At 36.7% G+C, this 21,703-nt stretch overlaps 1 protein-coding gene across 4 annotated transcripts in view; it reads right to left on the bottom strand.

Moving 5' to 3' along the window:
• The window catches only part of FAM184B (family with sequence similarity 184 member B), a 37,634-nt gene that overhangs the window by 5,467 nt on the left and 10,464 nt on the right, over window positions 1-21,703 (bottom strand). For 2 of the 4 annotated variants that reach the window (XM_054294248.1, XM_054294254.1), the window contains exons 2-8: window positions 17,884-18,627; window positions 10,655-10,765; window positions 6,083-6,295; window positions 4,721-4,874; window positions 3,485-3,597; window positions 2,843-3,084; window positions 62-208 (exon numbers count right to left, since the gene is read on the bottom strand). In XM_054294248.1, coding sequence (XP_054150223.1) covers window positions 62-208; window positions 2,843-3,084; window positions 3,485-3,597; window positions 4,721-4,874; window positions 6,083-6,295; window positions 10,655-10,765; window positions 17,884-18,627 — 1,724 coding nt within the window. The remainder of the gene's footprint in view (window positions 1-61; window positions 209-2,842; window positions 3,085-3,484; window positions 3,598-4,720; window positions 4,875-6,082; window positions 6,296-10,654; window positions 10,766-17,883; window positions 18,628-21,703) is intronic. The other 2 variants (XM_054294262.1, XM_054294269.1) reach the window with 2 other exon arrangements.

Raw genomic sequence — 21,703 nt, 5'->3', positions numbered from 1 at the left:
TAATAAATAGAAACAGAACTCATTGCCAGCATGAGCCAGAGTTTATTGTTAAATTACTTACGCAGTTTCTAAGGAGAAAATCTTTGCTTGGAGTTGTGCCTGAGTGCTGCTGAAATCAGACACTATGGTTTCAATTTCCTTCCGGTGATCTCCTTTCAGTATGTCCAGTTCTTTTTTATGCTTGATATTGAGGTCTTCTACCAGTAGCCTTTCATTGGTATTAAAATATGTCTGAATTCTCAGGTTTCAATATTAGTTTATTATCATTGATCAAAGCATGCAGTTTTGAGGAGTTTTATTGACTGCAAGGGTAATTAACTGGGCAAAGATCTGGCTTCTGCCTACAGATTTGACATTTTGGTTGCAATCTGAGAAGAAATATTTTAACACTGAGGAAGAGAAAAATTATTTTGAAAAGTACTTGGCCTTCACCCTTCAGGAAATTCAAGGTCTATTCCATATAATGGTGCTATTGATATTCTGTCAAGGGTTAGTTTGTACATCAATCTTAATGACAAAATATGACAACAAAGTACCATAGGAACTTATTTGTATTAAGCAAAATCATGTTGAAATATCTGGCATTTTAACATGAGGCTCTCATGATTTCACTACATCATGACACCAGAAACATTTAATACTGCCTATCATCATCCTAAAACTAAAAAAAAAAAATTAAAAATCTAAAAAAAAATCTAGTTTCTCCCCTTGAAATTAGAGCACAGCCATGGAAGTGACTAATTTGGCACTTAGCATAAAATAAGCAGCAGAAGAATAAGGGTAAAAAAGGGAAAAGGATCCCTTGAAATGAATATTCAGGAGTAGAATATTTTCCTTCAGAAGACCCATTTGGGGATTTGTTCTCTCTTCCCATAAAAACACCTTTGTCTGCTCTTATCCTCATCCTTGTAAAAGCTTTCTGTACCGGAGGTGGAAATCACACAGTCCAAGAGAATGGAAAGAGGAATTATTGCTTCAAGCAGATTATGGGTTTCACTTACTTGGCAAGAGTAGGACTAGTAATTTTAAGTAATTTGTTATAAAAATTTGTCACATGCAAGTAACAAGCCCCTATCAGCTTTCAAATCAGAAAAAAAAAACTGGCATAAGACAGGGGCACTGTTGTTAAAAGTAAAAATAGCAATTACTTATATGCACCACTTTAACTACTCCCCTTCACAAATTATTAGTCTGGCAAAAAAAAAACCAAAAAAAACCAAAACCAACCAAACAAAAAACCCCATGAGCTGCAAGTTAGTTTTTCAAGTCTTCCATGGGTTAATTTCAGAGCAGCCTGTATCAGAGGCCTAGGTCCACTCCAGTGCTTTGGTCCTATCTCCAGTTATTTGAAGGATTTGTCCTTATATAATTTCCATTAATGCTTCCTTCCCAAATGCTTACTGTAGTAGAGCTACACCATCCATTCCCTGTAATGCAAATCCTCCAGCCCAGCAGCCTTAGCATTTGAGGCCTTTTAGACCTCAGCGCTGACATGTGAATAATTCTTCTTTTCATGAACAGAGGCTCTAAATTCCTTCAAGGTAGCTTGAGGGCATTAATGAAACTCTCTGGTTTGCAATTCTCTCTATTGATCTTGCTTCAAAAGCTTGAAATGAAATTCACTTTGAAGTAACTCTCCAAAGAGTGCAATGGCAAAAAAAAAAATGTTACTCATTCTTAAAATATCTACTGACTGGTAGACAGGAATGGAATTACTCTGGCCACTCTGACATTCTGCAGAGAGACATTCTATCCACTGAATGCTTTTTTCTGGACTATATATGCCATAATTTTAAACATTCCTTTAAGGGCACACTCTTCAGAAATCCTTTTATATACATGCTTGTGTAGTTAGGGGCATATATCCTGCACCACTGCAAAAATGAATTGAAAGATACCCACACACCAGATCCCTCAGTCTCTCTGCAAAGAGAATGTGTTAAGTATGTTCATCCATAAATTTCAAAGGATTCAACACCCATACAAATGCAGTGGGCAGTGAACCCAGTCTTGTCACCTTGTAAGTCATGCCAGGGGAGGTTTAGGTTGGACAGTAGAAAGAATTTCTTCAAAGGAAGGTGATTAGACATTGGAATGGGCTGCCCAGATGTGTTTAAGGAAAGACTGGACGTGGCACCCAGTGCCATGGTCTAGTTGACATGGTGGTCACAGGCTGGACTCAAGGATCTCAGAGGTCTTCTCCAACCTAATTGATCCTGGCATTCTCCACTTTTTCTGAACAGAAATGGGAAGACCCTTTTGCACCATGTGTGCTGAGCCTAACACTAAGACATGGTTTACCTTCTACAAGATGGCCAAGACTCAAGTCACCTTGCCCCTCCTGTGCCCTGACAGCCTCTCACAGTGCCAGGCTCACCATCAGCCCAGAGGCACTTTCAGTATCCACTGGCACTGCCCTTGCTTCCTCTATGCAAATCTGGCTGCTATAGCCAAAGCAAACTCTTACAGGGAGTAGATGGCATTCTCAAACATCCCCTTTGGAATTAACAGTCCATTGGTTTCAGCTACAGAGTATGTATAAAAACCTGATATTTACTCAGAAACTTCTATATTCCTTTTAATAGCTCTTTGGTGAGTTTGGGATTTGTCTCCCCGTGCCTTTGAAAGGCTGACATCATGCACATTTTCTCAGGTCACTCCTGGGGGGATACACTAGACATACTTTTCTGTAACATATAATGAACAATAAGTTCAAATGCATCTATTATGGCTGGAGGAAAATGTGAAATTAATTACTGCTTTTGCAAAATTCCTAGCTTTTGAAATTAGTACTTTAGGAAGGAAAGATTCTGACATGCATCACGCTTAGAATACCACTCACTCTGGCATAATTATTGAATCTCTAGACAGCACTGCCAAGTGTGAATTCAAGGCAAACCTTCTATGCTGTTTATCTCTATCCTGAAGCTGTGCAGCTTCTTGCTTCTGTGTCTCCAACTCAGCACTGAGCAGCTCCATTGTGTCCTTCAAAAGTAAATTCTCTCTCTTGAGTTCAGAAATTTCACTCTGACATTTTTCCAGTTCATCATGAAGAGATCTGATCTGGCTTTGGCTACTTCCTTCCTAAGAAAAAGGCCAAATTTAGTTATTCACAGCCTCTTACTTTTAATGTTAACATCTTCCTGGATTTGCGTGCATTGCATTTTTGTGATCTGATTTTTCAATTATATGTGCAAGACAAAATCAGGGATCAAAAGTTTCTGAATATAATCTATAGTCTCTACACAATTTATTTTATTGTAACATTCTTTCATTTACTTCTTTTGTAGATTCTGATCTTTAATTGGAAAGAAAAAGCCTGCCCACAGGGAAAAAATTATAAACATTTAAAGTGAGACGTGAAGGCAGAAAACCCATTGCATTTCTGGAAGAGACCGTATACTTTTATTATCACTGGAGAGAGAAATTTGATATTGCTTTTGCTGAACCAAACACAGCAATGAAGTACAAACTGGTCCCTTGCCTGTTGCTTCTTCAGTGTTCTCACACTCCTCAGCTCCATTTGTAGTTCTTCTATTTGCTTCTTTAGGTTTGTGCATGATGTCTGCTGCTCGGAGAGTTCCATCCTTAGAGATCCTAGTAACAATCAGACAGTCATTTAGGCAGTCAGAAGCCAGCTGGATGGGGAAGGCAGATACAGGGAATGTAGATGAAAACATTAATTCATTATATTTTGCTTTGTTCCTCAACTCCTTCCCCATTAAACATAATGGCCTCCTATTACTAGAGAGGTTACTCAGCTGAGTAATAATAAGGTGATATGGAGCTACAAAAGCAATGAGTCCACATCAGACTCAGAGAGATAATTCTGTGGCAGTTGTATTGCAGACCACATCATCACCATTGTTTCTTCTAATTTGAACTTTACTGTTAATTCACCTGGTGTTCTACAGAGAGCCATAAGGCAGACTGAGGAAAGCTCTGGTTGTGTTAGAGAAGTACAATGCTTATGCAAGCTCATCTGTCATAGACTGCAACTTTCGGGTATTTTAGGTACAAGTTTTTCAAGTACAAGAAGAAAAAAAGTTTTTACCTCTGTTGTCTCCCTACAATCTTTCTTGAAGAAGAGAATCTATCTATTTAAAGTCTAAACTTCAGAAAGCAAGACATCTTTCGAGAAAATTTTAATTACTAGTGGAAAAAATCCAAGAATAAAATTCAGTTTGTATGTAAAATACTTGCAAATTATTCTTTATTTAATTAAAAAACATTTTATAGATGAGCTTTAATAACCTGAGATTAAACCTGAAGATATTACACATCTTGCTAGTGCAGTGTTCTGTTGAGTTCTAAACAGTTTTGGGCACTTTTGAAACTGACTAAACAGCACATAGGGAGCAACTCATCTCCACTGCTGAACTCAATAGAGCAGACTTGAAGCACATATAAAAATTCAATATAGAAAGAGTAAAGTCATATGAACTAATTATAATTTTCCAATCTAATATGCCTGATAATGCATACTTGAATGCTGTACACCATACTACTCTCTCTGCAACATTTTGCTGCCGACAATTGAGAGCTTGGTTAACAAAGAATATTAAGACTATATTGTTGAAATTGAAGAGTGTGACAAAAGAGATTAAGAAAGATCTGAGTTCCCAGAAAATGGGAAAGAAATGAATGGGATGAAAGTCAGTGGTTCTCAGCATATATATAATCAAGCAATAGGAACTGTGCATGACATGAGACACTATACCTAGCAAGAGGGCTTGCTGCTTTTGTATCTGCTCAAGTTCATCATGTAATTCTTTCTTTGCTTTCTCTTCCAAGGTTTGTATTTCCAGCCTATGAGACTGATGTTGGATCTTGAAAGTCTCATTAAATTCTTTTTTCAAACGTTCTTCTGCCTCCTGTAAGCAAAAGTTCCCCCAAAAACAAAGTAGTTGGAGCCTGTTTATCAGCTTGTTGTTTTACTTGTGATGCTAGAATGAATGTGGCCTTTCATTGTGGAACTTAAATTTTCATCACCACTTTACAAGACATTTTATCAATGCAAGCATAAAAATGAGCTGAAGTTAAAAAGTAACACTTAATAGGTACAAGATAAATTATCAGTGTATCACCTCTTAGATTTTTTGAGCAGGATAAAATAACACAGATATCTTTGCACTATTTGACATTAGAAAGAAAGTTTTATCATTCATCATACAAAGGCCCCAGATTTGACCTGTTTGTCATTACTTATCACAGTGTGTCAGACAAAGGCATCTATCTTTCCTTGAATCACTCTAGGGTCATGCTTCCACTGTCATTAGAAGTACTGCTGGTACACTGCAAGGGATGGAGCAGCTGCTCTGTAGTGGCTCTGAAAGCAAGCTCCTGTCCTCAGTTTTATTCTTACCAACTCACTGCCTTCAGCTTGGTTTTGTCAAAACTGGAATTTTATTTGGAATATATAAACAGGATATTAAATTCTACTTACAGTAGTTTTATTACCTAGGTTTTATAAAGTTCTCTAAGCTGTGGGAACCAACAGGGACATCTGAACTCCATGTCACAATCACATGTACATTTTTCAAGTTGATTTTTTCTTGGATAGCAACAGTCTTTAGAACTTCAGTATATTGCATTAACAATTTGTCACTGAAATCAATTCACTTGAACATTTAAAAGCCTTGGCTATCACTTACTGAATTGATTTCTTGAAGGTATATAAGGCAATACACATCACTATATGTGTCTATTATACTTCTTAAGTATTTATGTATAAATTAATAATGGATGAAACATAATAAAACTGAGTCCTGTTATTAATACTCTCAGAAATTCCCTTGTATTTCTGAAGTAGGTGCACAGATAAAGGAGCTTATATTCATGGCAGCCTAACTGTAGGATATATTATATTCACACTGTAGTCTAAGTTAAAATGTTAAAATTATTAAAATCAAAACAAAAGTCCCATGATGAGGAAGTTTCAAAATCCCAGAATAATTTATTATGTGCAACAATAGCAACCCATCATTAAGCTAATTGGAGGTAACTGAGTTTTGGCTCTCACTTAGATGCTTTACCCCATAAATATATATATATTTTTAACATTAGTATGTAGTAAACTGACCTTCAGTTCCTGATTCTTGCTTTTCTCCAACATTTTTAAGACTTTTTGATGTGATGCCTCCAACTGCAGTTTAACATTTTGGTTTTCTTTAATGGTGTGTTGAAGATCCTGCAAAAGCTTCTCTTTTTCTTTGTTGGACTGTAGATTATGTTTCTTCAGTGACTCCTTGAAATTATTTGCTTGTTGTTCTAATATTTGCTTCAGCTGAGCCACCTTCCAGAAAAGTAAATCAGCAGGACAGGACTATTAGCTGCATTTACAATGCAGAGGAATTATGTTTAGTTGAATATACTTTATGGACTTGTCTTGCTCTATGAAAAAATAGCAAGATGCTTGCTTTGTGCAAGAAAATAACACTTTTTTCAGTGAAGAATGACAACCTTTTTGCATACACTGTCTGTTGCTCATCAAGTACTTTTTAAGAATTTCAAATCATCTTTATCTCATATGTGCAATCCACAGATCAATTTGCACAATAATATGCCACAAACCAGAAGGCAGGCCTAAGGCTCTGCTGAAGCTATCCAACAAAACTGATATATTTAACTTGAAACAGCACCTAGCTTCACCTGCCTCAGACTGAGTTTAAGTTCACTATTCATCCAGTTTTTTCTTGGCTTCTTCCACTGTGTCATCAAATGAAACCAATTTCCCTGATCAAACTAGTGAAGCGTAATTGCCAAATACTATTTGTAATGAAAAACATTAATTGCCTTTAATATTTCTGTGTACTGGGATCTGTCTGTAGCCTGGATACACTCCAAGAATAGGCAGATGCCAAAGCCACTTGCCAAGCATACTTTTGCTTCAAGAGATGATGAAATTTTTTTTATTACTTTTTAAAGAAATATGTGGTAAATCATAAGATTTAATTAAAGGGGCAGTTTGGTTTCTGGTTACAGGCAAAAAAACCCCTACTTTGTCTTCACACCTATTGAACTCAAGCCAATATTTTCCTATAAAAAGAAAAGAAACACTGCAGTTTTTAGGTACTGCAGTTCCTCATAAAACTAACTTTTGATGTGAAAGACTTAATGCTGTACAGTGCCTCCTATCAGCTGACACAATAGGCATTAGCATCACTACACTCAAGCATGCATTTTTTTTTGGGCTTCCTGAAAAAATAAAGAGACTGAAAAAAATGTGTCAGAAAAACAGGCTGTATATTTTATAATAGAAAAATCTGAAAGAGGAAAAATGCTACTTGGAATACTTCTTAAGCAAATTAGTCATCTAGGGAGGAAAGATGAATAGAAGCCTATATAAACTTAATCTGTGGTCACAACATTATAAACTTCCCCAACTCTTCAGAGACAATTATTGGCCCAAAGGACTTCTAACATGAAACAAAAGATCATACTAACTAGAAAAAGGCTGAGCTGGGAACACAGTGCAGTAAGAAATCATATGGAAAAGTAGTTTTAAAACCATTGTTTTTCAGTGATTAAGGGGAAAATCCTACAGAGAGGTATCAGACATACAAACATGTTCTTTCTCATGAATCCTGGTGCTTCTAACATATTAGAAGTTAAGAAACAAACATTTCCATCCCATCAGGTTTCCTTCTCCTCTTTTGCAATTAAAGAGGTTTTCAAATCCACCAGTGAAAATCTTCTCTGGAGTGTTTTGCAGTGCCCAAGTAATTTTTTGCACTTCCTGAGTTCTAAACAGATAGCCAGACCCTCAATTTGCTGAAGTTGGTAAAGCAGCATTTAAGCCAATGAAACTGTCAACTCACATCAGTCCAGAATCTATTTGGATGTTTTCATTATTAACAAAGTAGTAACACTCTGGAATTTTGTTTTATAATGTCCTCCTGCTGCAAAACAAAAGTTCTTGAAAAAACTGTACTTTAATTCCATTACTAATTCACTTTTATCTACCAGAATTGCACAAAGTAATCTCAGACATGCAAACATTACCTAATATAACATAAACAGTAATATGGCATAAGAAGTAAAAACAAAATAAATTGTATTTTACTGTTTTTTTAAGGCTTATTTCAGAGTTACTTCAATTTAGTTCTCAGTAAACAATATTCCTAAACTTGTGGCAATTCCTGACCAGAGGAATTTCTGACTGTGTACTTTGGCTGCTGTTTGGTGGAATCTTCAAGATCCATAAAAACTCTGGGCATTGCTGTGTTGTACATTGTACAAGATATATCATGACAAGCTGATGTTTGTACTGCCATTTTATGCATCTTCTAATTCCAGAATAGAACAGAATCATAGAGTATTTGGAGCTGGAAGGGACCCACAGGGGTCATAGAAGTCCAACTCCTGGCTCTGCACAGCCCCATCCCCAGGAGTCACACCATGCCTGAGAGCATTGCCCAAACACTCCTTGAATTCTGCAAGGTTTGATGCTGTGACCACTGCACTGGAGAGCCTGTTCCAGTGCCCAACCACCCTCTAGGAGAAAAACCTGTCTCTAATATCCAACCTAAATCTCCCCTGAGAGCTTCAGGCCATTCCTCTGTGTCTTGTCACTGGTCACCAGAGAGAAGAAATCAGTGTCTGCCCCTCCTCTTCCCTCATAAGGAAGTTTTGGACTGCAATGAGGCCTCCCCTCGGTATCCTCTTCTCCAGGCTGAACAGGCCAAGTGACCTCAGCTGCTCTTCATACAGTTTTTCCTCAAGACCCTTCACCATCCCTGTAGCCATCCTTTGGACACTCTCTGATAGCTTCATATTTTTCTTCTATTGTGGCACCAAGATCCTTTAACACATGCTGAAGAAATCCTGTTGTTCAAAACCAAGGAACTGGAGGGCCCTAATGAATTAGCATTCAATCCACACAGGATCTCACATCTTTCCTTCCAAATGACCAAACAGGTACAAGTCTGATTTCTTTATCCATAAAAGTCTTATTAGTATAGAAATACTGACACTTTGAAGTGCAACCACAGAGAGATGAAATTATCATTCTTCTGTCTACTCTGCACAGTGCTCCAGCTATGTCAGGCCAACCAAAACCAGGTCTTAGGCAGCCAAGGAAGCTATTTTTAGGTCTGAAATTGCATCCAGGTTAGAACTGGATTAGTAACAGCACATTGCCTAACCTTTGAGGCGGAAGCTCTGGGCTGAGCGATTGTGAAGGTTTCCAGATGGGAAACATGCCCTCATTGAAACATAACATTATATAGTGAATGGTGCTTTCTTGGCTGTGAATATTCATGTACCTATAGCAGGAAACTATTACAAATTGAAATGACTACACTACCCTGGCAATATTGCCAAGTAATTAGTTAAGAAAGTAACTTCTGGAGTAATCAAGAAAAATGCAAAATTTCTCTTCAAATTGAGCATTTGACCCTTTTTCAGAGCAGTCAGATTCTAAGATACAATAAAATGTTTTTTAGTGTATCTGTTCATATTTACTATGGCTCTGTGGACATAACATATGGCATGCTATGTACTATTTAATACTATTTATGCTTATAGTTGCAATAATTTTCCACCACTCTTTGCTAATTTACCATGATCTTGTGATGCAAGTGGATGAGCAGTTAGAAAACATAAGTTTCCTTCATATTTTACTGTCCTGAACATTTCAAGAAAAGTAATTTGATTACCCACAACCTTATTTTTTGCATCTGCAAAACCTGAGGAATAAACCTGAATGTCATAAACCTTTCACTCTGAATAGGCCAACATAGGTTGAATTGACCCAAAAATCTCTCAGAGAAGATTCTGTAGGAAACAGTGGCATGCAGAAATGTGCAATGAAACTTAAAAGCCAGAAATTTCAGAACATTGAACTACACTTAAATTCTATATTTGTAAGACTGGGAAATAGACAGACTGTCAGAGTGCCACTGTTTGATAACAGAATGTATAAATATGTTTTGGAGGAGAAATGAAAAAGGAACACCCATGCTGCACTCATAACTAGTACAGCTAGTGTAGCACAGATGGGAGAAAAACCAGGTGTGGCTTACCAGAAATGAGCACAGCCCATGGCCTGATTGCTGGAACATGCACACCAAGGGGTAGTAATGGCATGTGGGAAAGTGGAGGCAGGAAAGGGAGGACAGGGTTTTGCTTAGCCTCCTCATGACCCTCTCTGTCCTTTCTCTGTCTTTAACCACTCAGCAAGAGCTAATAATGACCACTGAGAGGCTAGAAATGTCAACTGAAGATCTATGTCTTCATTTTTTACAGAGTTGTTGCCACACAAATTCCCACTGAACTTGAGGGAAGTGAAACTGGTTAGAATCAGTGAAGATACATCTCTATGAATTACAAAAATCAGAAAGTTTACAGGAGTTGTAAGGAAGATTCTTATCTCACTTTGTCCTGTAAACAAACAAACAATCAGAGTCACTCTGCAACCTTGATATGGCCAAACTCCTCACCTTAGAACATCTGCACAGCGTAATATCTGAAATAAATAGGCTTGTCAAAATCTTCATAGATATTTAGAAGCTGTTATTTCTATCTGGAGTTCTTGCATATTTTATTGAGTGATAGACACAACAAATAGTATTAAAATCTAATCCAAATCTCTCAGATGGGAGGAAAAACAAAGAGACTTTTTATTACTGCATGACATTTATGCCCAGTTTACCTCCAGTGTAGAGTTTTGAAGTTTCCCAGTAAGAACTTCTTTCTCTTTCTCTAGTTGCTTTAGTTCACACTCATATTTTCTTTTAAATTCATCTAGCTGTGTCTGGAGCTCCTAAAAATAAAAAAAATAAAAGAAGAAAAGACAAGAGCATGCAATAGATGGGACAAAACATGCAGCATGAAAAAGAACACTCTGCTTCTACATTAACCTAGATAATACAGCAGTGTGCCCAACAGTACATGCTACGGTCAATTAATGTCAGTTGTGTTATTTAATTTAAAATATATAAACAGTTTGGTTTGCTTCTTTCTAATATTACTGTGAGACAATACAGCTCACATTATCCTAATCTACTACTGAAAGCTTCCCTAAGGTGTAAAACTGTACAGCATGAAGAGTCAGACTGTTTTGCCTAGAGTAGCATGAATCTTCAAAAAGAATTTAGTATGCAAGAGTCACCCACAAGACCTGAAAAACTGTAACTATACATTGGCCATATAAATAACAAGATGACTAATGGGCAATTAGTGCAAAGAGAATCAATAGGAAGCAATATCTGACAGCATCCATAAAGAAAAATATGATGAGGAAGTAAAAATTTAAAAAAAAAAAAAAGGGGGGATTATATAATCACCATGTTGCTGGAAATAGTTAAAAAAAATCAATGAGAGCATTAGTTGCAAGACAGTGACCAAGAGCTTGTAGCAATTGTTTGTAGTAAGTGTTAGCAATTACTTGTAGAAAGACTGAATGTGCAACCTCTAGAAACTTCTTGAAGTGATACACACAACAAATTCATTAGTGTGCTTGCTCTTCCTATCTGTGCAAATTTGCTAACTCAAAAAACATTCTACAGTGTCTTCATGCACTACAAATGAAGGAAACAGAAAAAGAAATAACTACTTAACACCTCCTCCATCCTGTACAGCTCCCTCTCACACCCCCCCGTGTAAAACCTAGGTAGCAATTAAAGGATGGAATTAAACAGATGCATGAATATTGCAAGGGAGGAATTAGCTTTAGTTTTGCCTGTACAAAAAGGAGCAGATGTGTCTTTTTGATTAAAATGTGAAGATCAGGTGCAACATTCACACTTCAACTCTGTCAACTGACTTTCTTCTCTGCATCTTAATTTTTCTATCTGGAAAAATAGATATAACACTTCCTTAACAGCTGTTACAGGACTCAGTTGAATAAGAGGATATAAACAGCATCAAAAATGAAAAAAATTGTAATTTTATTTGTTTTACTAACTCAATATTTTCCTGATTAAATTAATATGATTATCAAAGAAGATATTATTACAAGTAATAATATTTATTGCCTATAAAAAATAAATGCCTACTAACATGCCTTTTTTCTGAAGTATGAAGTGTTTGATACTTAAATTCAATCTGACTCACATGAAGAGCTTCAGCCAGGCATAATTTTAAGAATACATGTACAAACTAATAATAAGTAGAATACACTATATAAAAGGCAAAGCAATTTCCATGAGGCTTCACTAGTTTAACTATGTAGCTTGAAGAATTGCATCTTCAGACACTGATCAAAAGTGAACCATTCCACAAGCAGATAAAATAATTTACTCGCCCAGGTTCAATTTTGAGAAATAAGATTGCATAAATGTATAAACTCCAGCAGTTTCATGGACATTAATTCTTTTGGCAAGCACTAAATACAATTCCTAGTCTCCAAGCTGGGCAGGTATTTATGAAGCTCAACATTTAAGGACAGCAGCTGCTCAAGTAAACACTGAACTCAGAAAGTTATAGCAGTGTTAACTACAGAAAATGGGTACAAGTTCATTCTTAGCACCAAGAAGGATCTGAAAACCACTTGGCCAGTAGCCTTATTATCCCATTCTACAAACTGCTGAAATTAACCTTCTTTTTCTGTCTAGAAGACCTTTGATGAACACCAAAGTCCATTAGGAGTCAGAACCTAACTTCCCCCTTAGCTTATGCTCAAATTTGGCAAATCATGGACATGCACTGACTTGTGAGCTCCACGAATCATTAAAATATATGTTTCAAAGTTATCCTCCCTTTGAACAGAATTCAGCTCACACTTAGGTTCCTACTGCACAAAAACATTAGAGACTGCAAGTTTCCTAAAGCCAAAGGATTCAGTCACAGACAGCAGCTCTGATGAAAGTGAAATTCTCTGAAGAATCTCTTAAGTCAACTGCTGCTAATGCATATCAACAACAAAAAAGAACAGCTTCTCCGCTTAAAACACACTGAAAAAAAGATATTGCTCAGGTAAGCTGTTTGGATCTGCAAGAAGATGAGCCTTCTTTCTGACTAAAGTTAAACAGAGACACACATATTTATATGTATGTATGTTTGCATGCATGCATTGTAAATAGTTGCAATTTCACTGGTAGCACATGCACTCTGAATTAATTTACCAACACTTTGCAGTACTAGATCCTCTGCCTAATTAATGCAAAATTCTGATTAAATAAATTTATCTGAGTGTTTCACAGCAGCAGTCCATGAAAATTTAACTCAGGAATTGGAACAACATGCCCAATACAATCTTCTTCAGGAAGAATCTTCTATAAAACACTCCAACTGCCACATGCAAAAAAATGCAAGGATAAGTATTGCTAAGAAGGCCATTTATCCCATCAAGGATAAATTCACCTGTCTTCGGAGCTTTTCACTGAAATAAATCAGTCTGACCTTTTTTTTCCTTTTTCTGATTTTTTTTCTGTAGCAAGAAAATCCTGGCATTTTATGTTAATTCAAAGTGCCTACAGTGAGCACAATTCAAATGATGTTGCTGTGACCAATAAGATTAAAACCAGATGAATTAAAGCATCTATAAATAGAAAAAATTCCTACCTTCTGGTTTTTTGGTTTTTTCAGATTCCATGAAGTTTTAGACTGGCCTGATTTCCTTTGTAGCCTTTATTACATGATCTACCATTCCTTTTACCAGCTATTCCTTCAGAAAAATCTTTTCCTTATAGGATTTATGCTTGATTTTACAAAGGTTCTCTCTTTTATTCATACCCTCCTTGTAAACAGCTACAGTTTCCATAGCCTATAAAACACACTAGATATATTGTACAAAAAACCCCCCAGGGTAGAACTCTGGGATCACAGTAGTCTATTTTGTAGTGAAAATGCTATTTAGGTGGCAATACTCCATTGAAAAATATTAGCTTTATTTTAGTTAAAAATGTAGAACTGTACTGATTCAAGATGGTAAGCCTTTTCTGCAGTCTAGGAATGATTTGGGATTTTTTGCTGTTCTGGTTTGAGCTTGGGTGTGTAACTCACTTCCAACCATGCAGGCTCCCTCAAGGATATACTTAGTCCTGTGAAAAAGTACAGTAGATGATTTGCTGACTGTGATGCCAAGTCTAATTTTCCTAAATGGTAGCTTAACAATAGTTAAAGAGAACTAAAAAGTGTAGAAAAGATTCAGGGCTGAACAGTTGCTTAAGGGGAGATATTGTACAGAGGGTACTCTCAGGATACACACATTGCTCATTTTACTGAGTTTATTCCTGCTATCATTTCTGCACAGCTTTTCAGAATAACCATTTTCTATATTTAAAATAAAATAAATCAGTATTCCAGCTTGACCTCAGCAGAGATAGTCTGCCTTAGACATTGTTCTCTTTAAGGATTTGGTTACAGAAGCAGTTGAACACTATGCCCTGCTCTAGCCCAAGGACTCCTTTGCTGGCTTTGCAGGAGCTCAGGTACTTCAGGTTATGAACACAAGTCAATGTTCCACTGAATGAGCTCAGGGATCTGGGAATCTCACAGGATTGACTCCTGTACAATAAAGCCATCAATTGTAAAAAACCCTACATTGATTTCAGTACTTTTGGTATGCCATGTCTTTGAATATTTGAGAGCAAATCACCTGCTAAAGCTCTTGCACATCTTCAGAGTTGCTCTTTTCCTGACTCTCTTTGGTACAAGTCATTTGCTACAGCTGCGTTATTTGATGTTTCAGTTCATCTACTTTTTTAACAGCTTTGCTTTGGGAATTCAATACAGCTTCCATATCTTCTGTGGTACCAAAATTTACATTTCAAGTAGCATAAATAACTTGCAGAATTTCCAATATCAGTGACTACTAACATGGGAAATACTTTAGAATGATATTAATGAGCATCTTACCTGCTTTATGCAGGATTTCCTTTTCTTGATGTGAATTTCTCTCTTTGACTACACTTAGATCTTCTTCCTCTTTTTTCACTATACATTTTGATCCCAGAATTTCTTGCTGTGTTCGCTTAAGCTACACTTCCAAATCCTAAAATATGCATGACATTACTTTCACGTTTATTACATATGTAATTCTCTTGTAATAAGAAATAAATGGTCATTTTCTCTCCTGGTGTTCCATGATATAAATCACCTATAGAACTGATTTAAATGCCTTTTTTTTGCTCTTCTTTACCCTTAAACTGTCTCTGCTGCTAGAATATTTGTGATGTGGAGCCCTTCCCTCACATATAGTTGGCATCATTGTAAAATGAATACCCACCAATAGTTACCATCTAAAAGATGTCTGAGATTATCCTAAACTTGAAATAGGCTATACGTCAAATAATTTGAATAATGACAACTTCTAATAATGACAGCTTATGCCAAAAGTTAAAGAATATTAATTAAGGTTTTTTCAGTTGCTGAAATACAAAAGTTTGTAACATAATCCATATACAGATGCCTAAACTCAGAAAAAATTGTGCCCTACTTTGCTGGGACTTCTTGTCCCCAGACTTTGCTGGGAGCTGTCTTTCCATTACTAATGGAAAAAAATTGAATCATACTGAATGTACTATTTCTGGAGGTTCTAGTCGCAGTTTCAGATGTCTAGCATAATACTGCAATACTCACTCAGATAAAACTGCCATTTTTTCCTATATGAATGTCAAGTAAAACCTCAGGGTTAAAACTAACTTGTATTTAACACTCTCTGTAGCTCAAAACTTCAAGGTAAGCTTGTTTCTTTTACCTCTGGCATATATGTCAGAATTCTTCCAAAACTAGACTGAACAGATCAGACTTAATGATTTGTCAACCTTTGTATTCTCCCTTCTACAGCAGTAATAATAAATGTGTACTAATGCAATGCCTTTCATCTAAAGGTCTCAAACCTCTTGGCATACTCTAAGGAGAAAACAGGAAAATTCATCTTGTTGAATCAACAGTCCTTTCACATTTCAAGCCTTATAATAGCTTTTCCTGCTAGTATTTACTAATGCACAAAGGTATTTCTGATTAGAGTGATGTTTCTACTTCCCTGCCTGCCATCGTCCATAGAAGTCTGAAAAACTGTATTTAATGGTGGCATAAAAAATAGTCAATTTAGAAAGGAGAAACTTTACATTTTTTTGTTCAAACTGCAAAAGAAACAGAAAGCAACATCATGTCTAACTCTTTCCCTCCTTCCAGATTTATCCTAGTCTGAGGGTATCTTTCCAAAGATTCAAGGCAATATGCTCCAGTGGTATGTAAATCAGCTTCACTCCAGAGATTTAGAGGATTTGAAATGTACGAGTTGAGCATATGTCCTTCAGAAAATATTTCAGTTTTATCCAGCTGAAACTGAATTTAGAAAATAAATTGCTAATGACACCACATTCTTACTTCCACTTCCTATCATATTTTACATTATTTGTTCCTGAATTACTGCATTACTTATACAATCAATCAGAAGAGTCAACCACGTGCATAAATTTTCATGTGTTTATTCTTAATTTTCCCTGAATGTCACCACAGTATCCACAAAATCAAAGTCTTCCTTTCTCTCTTCCCCTCTAATGCTTCCAATTTCTACAGAACCCAGGATTTTTAGTACTGAAACAGATATTAAAGATTGACTCAATTTTAAAAAAGGGCTTATCTGCATCTTTGTATCCTCTACACTTTGTATCGTCCATCTTTTCTGTAAAAGATAGAGGTTGTTCTGCTACAGATCTGCACACTGAGACAATGAAATCTGAATAATGTTGGGGAAGGTGTATTCAATTCATCCTCTGATCTTGTGAAACAAAGAGGTAGGGACTGTATTGAAGGCTGAACTCCCTCTAAGAACATCCTAAAAGTAGTAGCTCAGAACTCTGCATTGTCAGCAAAACAATAGTGGCAAGCAAGATGTGAGGGCAGATGGTGGAAAGAGTGAAGAGCTGCCTTGGAAGAACACAGCTGACTGGGCTCACCCTGCTCCCTGCAGAATTCTGGGGCTCTCTTCCTCTAAAGGAAGAAAATCTTCTTTCCCATTAGGGAACCATTTTTGTTATTTTGTAATACTTCAAATCTAGACCTTCAAGGTGTTTTCTTACCTAATATACAAGATTTCTGTCATAGGGCTGGGGGCATGTCTGGTAGGTGAGTTTATGTGATGTAAAGGATCAAAATAATCAGAAGAAAGTTGAACTGATGAGAGCATGGCTGGGTGCTTCAATTTCAGCACTGAGCATCAGCCTCTCTCCTGCACTCTGACCTTATGAACCAAAAGCAGCTGTTTGGCAGATTTCCCATGACATGCCAACCTCTGAAACTGCATCTGACACATGATGCAACCAGGAAGGGTCTGCTGAGCTGTGCTGCAAATGTGTGAGATACACAGCAGTGAGCAGGCAAAGTGCAAGGTGAGAACCAATGGCAAAGTCTCATGGCTCAGCACATAAAACTTCACAAGTGTAAAGGACACTTCATTAATGGCACTTGATACAAGCCACTGCTGCAAGAGTCATACAAAAAACTTGATTCCTAAACTGCCAGCTCAGGTCTCATATCTAACCCTCTTTGTATCCATGCACTGAGCTATTGGCAACCTGTCTTAGTTTGGAAAGACAGTGGCAATCCAGGACACAACCACAAGGGAAAAGGAGAATGTACTCTCTCAACAAACATACACTGGTAGCAGGAGTGCCTGCTTGCTGCTCTTGTCACATTTCTGGGCAGAAAAAGTAAAACTGTCTTCAGCCCAGATAAATTTTACTTCACTCCTTTCTCAAGGAATACAAATTATAGTGTTCAAAGTGTTCTCCTAATGAGTTACTAATCATCTTAACTCTTTCTTTAAAGCTGCTAGCATTATATCACTCCTATTTCCATTCTAAGCTGTTAAAACTGCTTTACTACTTAAAAAGCATTTGAATCAACATGATCTTAAAAGACCATCCTCTCCCAAATTTTAAAGGATTGATAATTTTCACTTTCTCAGGCAGAGATAGGGATTAACTCTACCTGTATTCGCTCCTTCAGCTTCTGGGAATGCTTCTTCTTCTCATTTATCTTCTGGCTTTTCTCCTCTAGGTCTGCTTCCAACTTCTTTACCTGCTGCAGCAAAAAACCTTCCTCAGTCTCTGAGCTCTTCTTTTGCTCTGTTTCTCCTTGTGGACAGTTTGTTTCTATCACAGATTGCTGCATGGCTATTTTCAAAGTCTCTTTTTCCATCTCACAAGGGGCTTGCAGTTTTCTTGTTTTCTGAATATATTCTTCACTTGTTTTCTGGTTCTCGCTCTTCAGGTTTTCAATCTCATTCATTGCAGTGTGCCTTTTCATACTACATTTTTCATCTAAATTTACTTTTTTATCTAGATTTTCTCCTCTAAATGCTTTACAGTCATTTAGCAGTCCATCAGACTCCTGATTTAAATGTGAAAGTTTGTTTTCAAAGCCTGCAGTGGTGTCTGCTGCTGTCTGTGCTTGTTTCTCTTCTGTTCTTGACTCCTTCTCTTCTGCTTGTTTTTTACACAATATTAACTCTGCTAAGGCTTCTTCCTTCAATCTCTTGTGGTGTGCTACTGCAATTTCAAGGGCCTGAATATGCTTTCTCAGTAACTGTTCTTCTTCAGCTTTGCTTTTACACTGGAGAATTGTTTCTCTTGTCTCAGCAAGAATATTCTGAATTTCTTCTTCATGAGCCTCTCTCAAAGCCTGTATACTGTCCTCATGTTCATCATTCTTAGTGTTCAGGGCATATATCACCTATTGAACAAGAAAAATAGAAAAGTAAAGTATCTTGTCAGCAATAACCTTTAGTCCAGTTACTCTATTTATCAAGGTGTTAAACACTAAAAGTGAATTACTGCTACAGATTAATATTTTTCTGGTGGTGCTGGCTCTTTGTGTTGTTTCAGGGGTTTTTTTCTCACTAGGAACAGAAGGGACAATTATCAACTGAAAAACCTTATAAAAAAGGTGACAAAGTATTTTTTTTTTAACTTTTTGACAGAAATTTCTTTTTTATTTTTTGTCAGAAATTTCTTTTTTATTCTAGGCAAGTTGTCACTTCACATCGCTAGTTTGATCTCTAATACAAAGAAGGAAGTTGGGTTCCTTCTCTAGCTAACTGACTCCTTATTTGAAGTCCAGTCCATCTGCCCTTCAGTGCAGCAGGAGCACTAAAGGCCACATTGCCTTTAGCATGACAAAGTGCTGGGGACCAGTAGTGGCAAATCTGAACAGTGAAACCTGAGCTCCTGACATGCTGTTCATGTGGACCAAAATCACTTATTGATGTAAATGAAAGTATGAAAAGCAGATTAAATTTTGCACTCCAGTCAAAACACCATGGAAGATGCACTTCTGGAATCACATTCCTGACAAGTCAGTTTGGTCAGCATTTTAGGGTAGGTAACTCCAAGCATCTTTTGACTTAATTCTGAGAAGTGTTCAGGCAGGGTTTCAGGGTCTTTTCCCCATAATTTCAGGAACAGCTATAAACCTCAAAACTGCTTTTAGCAGATTCAAGCAAATCTCTAATAACGATAAGCAATTTTTCCAAAAAACTGATTTAAACCTTTTAATGCTTTATTTCTTTTATAAAATGCAGAATAATAATTCTCATGACTGTAAGACCATATTACCCTAAGCAGGCTTCATCTGTTACCATAACACACCAGCTATCTCTCACAGAAGCTGTTGTACAAGCACTCTACTGCTGCTTCAAAAAGAAAACACTTTTAGAAGCCCACAGTAGCCTGAAAGGAAGAGTAAACCCAACTTAAATTTACAGCTACACATAACTGCACAACAAAATAGCTGCCTTGAAAAGACAAGTGCTTGTCTTTTCAGACCTCCAGTAGGACATGTGGGAGCTAATCCAGTTTCTACTAGATAAAGTTATTTAACTTAAGGAGAACAACACATTATGTAGGAAGGCTTTTGACTTACTTAGTTGGTTGGTTGGTTAGGGTTTTTCAGGGATAAATTACTGCTCTAAAAAAAATAGGTTTGGAATTTGTACACAACTTTTGACAGATATTTTCAGTCTGACTTGAGCCCACAGAAGTTAATGAAAAGATTCTTAGACAATGTTTGAGAAAATCATAGCCTTAAGTAAGTAGATAAATAAATACAGAAACAATGAGACAATTAATTCTTTAATTATGCTAGAGTGGTGGCCCTATAATTTTCAAGCCTTTACCAGGACAAGTCTCAATTTAGAGTTCAGAAGTGTCCTGGCCAGAACAAGTGTCACATGCCTGAAATTGTTATGTAAGTCCAGATTCTGAAGATGTCTTCAGAATTATTGAATTTGCTTATCTATGTCCAACCATTTTTTGTGCTATCTGTATATGAATAACACATTGCATTTCAGTCAACCATAAATTAAAGCAAATTCACAAATAAATCTTGTGTATAGTCAACTTCCTCCCTGGCAGTAATGAATTAGGTACAGAAGCCTTAAAAAGTCACAATTGGAAAACACAGTCTGAATATATTTCTTGATAAACATTTGACAAAACAGAATAACAGCATAATATTTCAGAAGAATACCAGACAAGAAGTTATTGTCTACATTTAGATAAGTATATTTTGGGGCCTAAGATTACAAGTCATTAATTCCTCTTGGCTATTTTTAACCATTTTCCTTTGAAATTGAAAGAGTTACAGTATACTGAGGAGATTTTTTCATCTCACTAGCTAAAATAATCTATGAACAGTTCTTATCCATTCAGGAGACAGACATAAAAACTCCAAGAAGATTATTCTTGCCCACATTTTCCACACTGAATGACCAGTAATTAGGTTGGGTAACTCTTCAGTTAACTAGGTCAGATGCTGATGATCACATTTCTGTATTTCATTCCACCACTAAAATAGAAATGAACATCCAACCTTTGTGACTCAAACTTTCACTCAATGATAAAGTTATCTAGTAAGTCACCATGGCCTGTCTCATGCTGTGTTGTGTTGAGGATTCCTCTAAAATCTGACTTAATCACACAGATTTCCCAAATTCCACTAAGCATTCAACTACCACCAGCACCTTAGGTGAGTTATCTAAAACCATGGAAGAACCTGGCCTCCCTGCCCCATCTATGAATCCTACACTTCTGTTCAATACTGGCTAGAACCACAGTGAAGCATTTTGATTTGCATGCCCATAAATTTAATCTTCAAGCTTGAGTGCTGAAATTGACTCCTCCATATCTTAACCTTCTTAAAAGATTTAATTTTGAGACGGCTGCTGCTCTCTACTTTATGAAATTTAAACCCTTCCCTTTCACTCCCTACTGAATATAGCTCCTATATTCCTATTCCAGATACCTCATTTTGAAGACTGGAGTTATATGAGATGAATCCGGTGCTTTATGTGCTGAAAGGAAAAATACTGAAAAATTATTTCAGACCTGTACATTGTGAGTGTACGCTAATGTGGTATAAATCCCTTAACAGCTGTGTTGATAAACAGCTTTTAAAATGCAGCTCTAAAACTGCTCATTTGACAGTACAGGCAGAACAGCTTTCAAGTGAAAAGAGCACATCACTGCTCTGGGAGTCACTACCATAATACCAATGGCTTCTGCCTCCTCTCAGCTCTCCAAAACCAAATGGATTGGGAAACACTGTACTGAATTTATAGCACCTGGGTGTTGTATGGCAGATTGGTAAAACAATTATTACACATATACACTTGAATATTAACAGTGCAGTGTGAATCCATCTTATTTGCCCTATTTTATCCTCCAAATGCTGTAAATCTAAATAGCATTTCCTTTCTCATTTTTCTTATGGTGATATAAAATAACAAACAAACAAAACAAAACAAAACAAA

This window comes from Melozone crissalis, unplaced genomic scaffold (genome assembly GCF_028551555.1).
Source record: "Melozone crissalis strain CALT ecotype California unplaced genomic scaffold, PUWL_Pcris_2 ptg000006l_1, whole genome shotgun sequence".
NCBI lineage: Eukaryota > Metazoa > Chordata > Aves > Passeriformes > Passerellidae > Melozone > Melozone crissalis.
The sequence above is the reverse complement of the archived record's forward strand: the minus strand, read 5'-3'. Positions and strand labels throughout refer to the sequence as shown.